The following is an 8432-nucleotide window of genomic DNA, read 5'->3' on the forward strand; positions in this document are numbered from 1 at the left end:
ATCAAAATATTATTTTTAAAAATATAATATAATTTCATAATAATTTTTTAAAATATCAATAAACTACTCTGGAGCTTTAGCTTTCTCCAAATATTTAGAATTTTTTTTATTACTTTTGTTTCAAATAATTTAATTAGAGTTGTTTATTTTTAATTACTTATGTTTTAAATAGCTTCACATATCATTAAATTTTAAAAAGACATGGAATAATTAATGATGGATACTTAAAAATCTTAATTTTTAACATTATTCTAATATAAGTTATTCCCATAATTATCTTAAAATTTAAAATTTTTATTTATAGATATTAAAATATCAAATTTGGAATTACAAATTTCATTAAATGCATGATTATAAATAAAAAATGTTAATCATCAAATTCAAATCCCATCCTTAAAAATAGGATGGAATTTGTTAATTGATCTTAAAAAATTGAACTAGAAAGAGTAGTATTTGAAGGTTGTAATGAATATATAAATTTGGAATTAAATATTTTGATTACAAAATAACATACAACTCTTGGAACTTGTTCTGTTCCTAATAATATATTCTAATATTACAAATATGGAATTTTGTTGTACACAATATTTAAACCAAAAATTTTCTAACGTCTTTGGAAATTGAACATCTTTATGGACACAGTAAAGATTGCTCCAAAGAGAACTGCAAAAGTAACAATCACAGCAGCAACTAATCCCAGATAATCATGCCTGAAATCATAAAAATTTCTCAAGTACTGCTCCACTGTCTCATTGTTCCCATCTTCAAGCATGTGTGTTATATCTCCAAACTGTGAAGCAACCAATCCATACAAGGTCCAAGAAACCGGACAAATCCAGTAGTACCACCTCCACCATATTGGCATACTCTGTAATTGGTGCAAATTTGAATTTAGTTAGTCCTCAGGATTTGTGTGTATATCTGTATATGCTAAAGATACCAAGACCTAAACCCGGGGTTTAATCCTATTGGTTTATGCAGTCACCTTTTAGAGGTGGCATCCAACAGGTTTAGGACTCGAATCTACACATCTACAACCCCTTGAAAAGAAAAATTGCATGGAAGTAGCACTTACAGGTCGTGGGATGATGAATCCTGAAAAGAGATTCCATACTCCGTAGAATGCCGCGGAAACTATGGCTGCGATGTAATGATTTGGTGTGACAGCAACAGCCATCATGCCGTAGAAGGTGAAGTAAAGTAAGGTGAAGAACATGAAGAAGAGATACCAGAAGAACTTAGCAACCGTCCATTCGAATCCGATCATAGCATAGACTATAAGGCCATACACAGAAGCTTGAACAAAAATATATGGTATCTCTATTAACACCTGCAGTGGCCAAATGTGGAGTCAATTATAATGTGCCTACAACTTTCTTAACCATTTCAACTACTCTTCAAAATGTGAAAAATACTTACCTGTGCAATGGCATATGGCATTGCAGAGTACATTCCAGCAGCTCTTTCTCTATAAAAGACTGTCCTTTCGACCGCCACAACAGGTTGCACAGAAGAAGCGTTTTGGATACCAAGGAAAAGAACAGCAGCATACATTGAACCCATTGCATTGGACAGATCTTGTATTCTTTTCCTGTAAATTTACAATCCAGACAATTAGATGCATGAAGCTGACTGATTAAAACTTAAATTGAAGCTTGAGAACTTGAGTTGTTGCTTACGTTTTAGAACCAAGGTCCCAGAACACTGTCCCAAACATCAATGCTATGACGGTTGTAAAGAGAAATCTCACAGCAGTATATGGGGGGTTGCGCCAGTATGACCAGTGTTGCTTCCATAAACAAGCTGTACACTGAGTCAAGAATGATTGAGAGTACTGTGTTGCGAAATAGAGTTCCTTTGCACCAGGAGCTGGTTTACTTAAATCTTCAATAAGAGCTTTGTTTCTCCTGAACCAATGACATGATGCATCAGTAGCAAATTCAAGGTAGCCAAGATTAATAGGCCACAGATATGTCTTACATATGCCAAACCAAAGTAATTAGTTAAATCAAGTTACACTTTTTGTTGCAATTCTGTGCCTAGCTAGCTTATTACCTGTATAGGTCTGACTTTTTGTAGATTTCAGCAAAATCGACGCCTAAAGATAACTCTTGTGCTGTTGAGGTAACTTCCAACATCCAAGTAGCTGGATTATAGCCATCTTTGATTTTGCTAACTCCTTGAATTCCCTGGAGGAGATGAACATTAAAGTGTTAGATACAGTTTTCATGTGAACTGAGAAATGAATTAAGTTGATGAACTTCAAAAATTGTCTTTCATTTCATCACACCTCAAAATATTTGATAAGATGTCTAGAATGGTGTCCTAATGGCCCCACATAGATCTCTTGTCCTCCACGCTTCATAAGGAATAGCTGCAGTTGCAATTTTATCTTAGTTACACTAATACATATAAAACTAACTAAAATGGAGCCACTTCTTTTTTCTTTTTTTTTTTTTTGAAAAATGTTTCTCACCTCATCAAATGCTTCAAATATGTCAATACTTGGTTGATGGATGGTACACACAACTGTTCTTCCAGTGTCCACTGTATTCCTAACTGTTCTCATGACAATTGCAGCAGCTCTTGCATCAAGCCCTGAAGTTGGCTCATCCATGAAAATGATGGAGGGGTTTGCCACAAGCTCGACTGCAATGGTAAGCCTCTTTCGCTGCTCAGTTGATAAACCGTTTACACCAGGTATACCAACTAGGGCATGCCTTAATGGTTTCAGTTCCACAAGCTCCATGACTTCCTCGATGAACATCTAAAAGAAAACATGTTGAGAGAAAACCATCAACTTAATCCTGGCCAAAAGTGACTACGACAATGTGTTGTTTTTATGGGACTCTTGTTCCGGCCAATGGAGGGGAAAGGGAATAGTAGTTTTATCAAACACAACAGTTCGCAACTTAAAGCTTTGTAACATAGTATAAGAGACTTGAAACGGGTTAGGATTTCACAAATGCTAACCTTTCTAGTTTGAGCATCAACCTCACTGGACAATCGTAGCCAAGCGGAATAAAGCAAGGATTCATACACAGTAACATGAGGAGAATGAATGTCATTTTGTTCACAGTATCCAGATACTCGAGCAAATGTCTCTTGTTTCTTGGGGAAACCTGAAACTGTAATGTTCCCATCGATATAACCACCAGTTTTTCTGCCTGCAAGCACATCCATCAGAGTGGTTTTACCAGCACCACTAACACCCATGAGAGCTGTGAGAACGCCAGGTCTGAAAGCACCACTAACACCCTTCAATAACACCAATCTATCTTCAGGGACACCTTGTTCTTTCATTTCCTGCAATGTTTCAGTTCAATCAAATAAACTCTTATATATCTGCACCACATTGAACCGGAAAAAAGACTCAATCCAACCGTTGAACGTATACAGTACTTGTAAATGGAACCTTATGTTACCTGGGGCATATCAACAGAATACACAATGTCATCAAAAGTGATGGAATGTGGCTCAAATGGAAGAACCATTCCCTTTTTCCCTTTGCCGTTGGCCCCAACTGTTGCATCACTCATAGAAAAGGACATGGATGAGGTGCTTCTTTGAATGTCATCTTGGATCTCTGCATGTCAATTTGTATGGTTAACTAAATTAGCAAATCAATTAAATTAGTATTGCTAACCGATCCAAATATATTCAAGCTTTTAATACCTGATCTGTTTACATGACTTGAGCTGCTTTCTTGGTTTGTTAACTGAATGCTTCCACCAACTCCAGCCCCATTGACTTGATCGTCGCTTTCAGGTTCATCTGATATTACGGCCTTATTCTTCTCAAAGGCTAACAATTTATTTGAAAAAGGGTAAATGATTAGCCTTCCCTTCGAAAGATGAAAAGATTTAGCAGGTAACTATACTCACGGGCTAGATAGGAAAGAGCCACAGTAAAGACAAAGTTGAACAATAATACGAAGCCAATCAATCCCCCTACTCCGATCCAATACCAATATGAATCTGGGAAGAAACTCCTGGAATTTAAGACTTCAACTCCTAGTGATACGTTTGAACCCGGAAGGACCTTCAATATGAAACCAAACATGCAAGATCAGCATATTGTTAAGAGACAAAAGCAGAATTATAGACATTGCAATTTCAAAAGCATTACTCGACTCCACTGGTGCCCAAGGAACTCATTAGCCATCAATGCATTTTGCCCATACATCATTGGTGAAATCCAGTAACCCCATATCCACCAACCCTTTATGTCCTCTGTTGCATTCAATATAATAAAAGATTAGAATTGTTAAAAGCTTTAACTTTAAAAGCTTTTTTCTAAGACTTGATATTATACCTCGTGACAGGACGAAGCCACCCAACGCAAAAAGTACGAGTAAAGCAAATGACCCGAAAGTGTTAGCAACAATCATGTTTCTACCGATTGCTGCAATAGACCGAAATAATCCTGAAGCCATCTGGTTAGTGAGAACAAGGATGAGGTACTGTCTAAAGAACCTGCACCAGAAAAGTAACTTCAACGTCAATTTGGATCAGAGGAAATAAGCCAAAAACTGTGTACTAAAATTTTGTTGTCATTTATTTTTCCTACCTTTCGGCACTCGGATCAAATCCGATGACATAGTAGGTAATAAATACCCATATAGAAACTTCTAAAAATGTGATAGGGATCTTCAGTATCCATGATGGTAAAGCATAGGCCCATGAAGGAAAGAATAGGAGGTCTCTTTGCTTGTAAAAGACAGGAAGCTTGGAAATGGTCATAGAAAGCTCAGACATTCCATTGAACATAATCATAGTCATACCAAAAAACAAGGCCCCCATGTAGATTCTTCCTCCTTGAACAGAATCCTTATGCATCTCAGTCCTAAAAAAGAGTGTCATAGTAATTAAGGCCATCACTGTGAGCTGGTACCACGAAGAAAAATAAAAATGTGTTAGTCACGATCCTTAAACACGATAATTGCAGTGAAGAATTTAAATATGATTATTACGCACTTGCATACACTTGAAGATGTACACGAAAGAGTTTCTCTTCATAAGCAGAAATTCCCTTGCGATGCAAGCTTTCAACAGCTCCCACTTCCCAACACCATATTTTTGGGTTGTCAAAGAAGCTGGATGGCTCTTTGTTTTGTCAAATGGAGTCCCAAGTTCATCTCCAAGTTTCATTCCCACATGGAAAGATTGGAATGCCTCAGCAAATTCATTGGCAGTGATAAACCTGTAAGGTTGATCTTTACGTACCCAATACTGCATTTGGTCTTTCTTTGATGTAACCTGCAATTAGCAATGTTAAATGTGACTGAAGAGCAAATTTCTCTGTATGAACGGAATAAAACTTTGTCAAGACTTACCTCTTGCAAGAAATCAGCCACACCTTTTCTCTCAGGGCACCTGAAGCCCATAGACTCGAAAAAGCTCACCACATGTTCACGAGGACCCTGATATACTATCACTCCATCAGAAAGGAGAATAATGTCATCAAAAAGATCGTAAGTCTCAGGAGCTGGCTGTAGAAGGGAGATGACTGCAGTTCCATTAAGGATGTGAACAGTTTGCCTGAGGGAGTTCACAATTTGGAATGTAGTAGAGCTGTCTAGACCAGTAGATATCTCATCCATAAACAGTGCCCTGGCAGGTCCAACCAGCATTTCACCTAATTGCAATGACAATAGCATAATTAGATTTCATGATAAGAAATTTAGTGTACTCAGATAAAAGAAAATTTGTGTAATTGACTTCATGAACTACCTGTTGTGACACGCTTCCTTTGTCCTCCAGAGATACCCCTCAACATTTCATTTCCTACCATAGTGTCTGCACATACATCCAGTCCTAAAATCTGCAAAATTTATGTCCAAAGGTTTTCAGTAAGTGAAGAAATTCTTATCTTAGTGCTTCTTGAATAGCTTTCAATATACTTTAGTTTCTGTAATATTACCTTCAAAATATAGTCAGTGATTACACTTGCTTCCTGCCCTTCTGTTGCTACTGCCTGAAATGTTAAAAATGACAAAGCAAATCCCGGTGAATGCAAGATTCTTTATAATAGAGATTCCTGTCAGATAAAACTAATCTTTCAAATTATATTATATTTCAGATTGTCAATCAATTTTAGTTTAGAGAAAGTTATCTTTGAACATATGCAACTAATTTTGCAGGACACGTGAAAGCAATATGTAAACAAAATGGGCATTTTGCGAGTGAGGTATATAATATGTTCATAATTTGCATTACAATGGCTTCATAGTTCTTACCTTCATGAAGACATCAATATCAGGATCAGGTTTAATGTTTGCTTCTTTCTCTCTTCTTGATAGCTCTGCCAACATATCTGTAAACACGCATAGCAACAAGGTTTCATGCTTAGAAGAATTATAGAAAAAACAAAGTGACAACCTTTGCACCAAAAGGTCAAAAGAAAAACTGAGAAGGGTGGAACTCAATCAAACTAACCATATCGGGTTCCAACACCTTGGCATCTTGCAGAAAAGGCCAAAGTTTCCCTCACAGTAATTTCTCCTAAGTGAAGATCATGTTGACTGATATAGGCAGCAGTTCTCTGAGGCACAAACTCCTTCATGGTATGCCCATTGTATGTCACAGACCCCGAAAACTGCAACAGAATTTTCACTTTCAAATTAGAAACTAAAGCAAAGGCAGAACAGAAAGCAAAAACAAGAAGCATAGAAAGGAAAACACTGAAGGGAAAATTGTGAATTTTGTAGAGCACCTTGAGATCAGGACTAAGCTTCCCGGCCAGAGCCAACAAGAGAGTGGTTTTTCCAGAACTTGGAGGACCCAAAAGCAATGTCATCCTATAATATATACATGAAAAGACTAATCATTGATTAATTCCAGGATCTCCCAACTTTAGGTTTGAGAGAAAAAAAAAAAACAAAATTGACGTGTTGATAAGGCTCAGATGACCATGTTTACCTTCCTGGCTTAACGATGCCACTGACGTCTTTGAGGATAGTCAGCTTTTTCTTTCTACTAGAAAGAACACCCATATCTATTAAGAAGTTCTTTAATCACAATACAAAATAAAACGTTAGTAAGAATCCTAAACAAAAATGTTGTAAAATGATAAATTAAGTAGTATTTTCCGGTTTGCTACCTCGAATATGCTAGTAATGAAATTAAGAACAGAAGGCAAAGCACTGGTTCCTACAAAAGCTTCGGCTTCAATATTTAGATTTTCATATCTGACTTCGATTGTGGGAAGATCGATGCCAACCCTGAAAGAAAAAAAATTCCAATGCAAATGATTATTGATGCAGAGAGCAGGATCTCCATGGACAAAAACAGAGTTCTGTTTTCTTATGTTTCATTCATTTCCCTAGTAACCAATAACAATAACAACAACAACAACAACAACAACAACATACAAAAGAATCAGATACCTGTCTATACGATTCTTGAGCTTCAACAAGAACCTTTCATTGTCTTCCTCTGCAACTTTGACCAACCTCTCAAGTAAAGTCCTCTTTTCTTGCCATCCAAGGTTATCAACATCGACCTCATTGGCACCACCTTGAGAGCCAGTTAATATACCTTTCCTGAGACGAGCGACAGTTGGTAGTTTCTCAAGTGCGGCCCATTTCAAAGCTTCTTCATCATCTTCATCTCGTGAAGACCTTGAAAATACGTCCACAGCACTGTTTCTCCATATCGAAGAGCTTCCGGCTCTTAAACTTCCTGCTCGTAAACTTCCCCGTAAACTATTACTCGCTTTAATAATGTCACCACCCTCCATTACAATCAAATCCCAACACCCACCAAAACAGTATCCAAACTTAACGTTTCCGGAGCTAAAATCAAAGAATCAAGACCAAAAAAAGGGGGGTTACAAGAATTTGAATCGACGTTGAGAAAAGAAAACTTGTGTAGTCTATTGGTATTTTGTTATCAGACTCTTGTTTTTGAACATTTACAAAAGAATCTGAGTTTTGAAAACTGAAAGTACAAAAGGAAAAGCCTTGGTTTCAATAAAACTGGAGGCTTACGATATATATGTAGTTATTAGAAATTACATAACATATATGACGGCTTTCTTTTCAATCTGTCAAACTTACAAAATTTCCAGGATGTTTCGCTGGGATTGAATTATTTGAGTATAAAAAAAGTGAAAGATTCCGATTACTGTTATTATTAATTTTTATTAGTTTTTTACGTCTTCCCGGAGAGGCAACATCAAGTGAACGGCACTTTCAATCCCACCTGTTTTGAACTTGAAATGTTTTTCTTTTCTTTTAATTACTGTCGTTAATGGAAATTTCCGTATATCTTTAATTAATATTAAAAAAATAAAAAATAATAAATCAATGATATATTTTTGTAATGTTTAGAAGGCCTAAATCTTTTATATATATATTATTTTAACACCCATGTGTATACGACGGGAGATATTACTTTTACACGTTTTCAATACAAATTTAAAAACATACG

General features: G+C 36.3%; 1 protein-coding gene across 2 annotated transcripts; it reads right to left on the bottom strand.

The window, feature by feature from the left end:
* Positions 1-450: 450 nt before the first annotated feature.
* On the bottom strand, positions 451-8201 carry LOC107944012 (pleiotropic drug resistance protein 1). Of its 2 annotated transcripts, XM_041113413.1 has the most exons (24): positions 7388-8201; positions 7102-7222; positions 6921-7009; positions 6715-6799; positions 6438-6597; positions 6239-6315; positions 5923-5976; positions 5733-5823; positions 5336-5637; positions 4977-5258; positions 4570-4886; positions 4315-4475; positions 4129-4232; positions 3885-4041; positions 3676-3804; positions 3426-3586; positions 2974-3306; positions 2477-2767; positions 2291-2374; positions 2056-2189; positions 1680-1907; positions 1420-1591; positions 1076-1330; positions 451-868 (listed from the first exon to the last, which is right to left on the bottom strand). In XM_041113413.1, the coding sequence occupies exons 1-24, from the start codon at positions 7738-7740 to the stop codon at positions 605-607; spliced, it is 4404 nt and encodes a 1467-aa protein (XP_040969347.1). In that variant the 5' UTR covers positions 7741-8201; the 3' UTR covers positions 451-604. The 2 variants fall into 2 exon arrangements, with proteins under 2 accessions (XP_040969347.1, XP_040969346.1); XM_041113412.1 differs by having other exon boundaries at positions 2291-2767.
* Between the last annotated feature and the right edge of the window lie 231 nt (positions 8202-8432).

Source organism: Gossypium hirsutum, chromosome A05 (genome assembly GCF_007990345.1).
Source record: "Gossypium hirsutum isolate 1008001.06 chromosome A05, Gossypium_hirsutum_v2.1, whole genome shotgun sequence".
In the NCBI taxonomy this organism is placed as follows: Eukaryota; Viridiplantae; Streptophyta; class Magnoliopsida; order Malvales; family Malvaceae; genus Gossypium; species Gossypium hirsutum.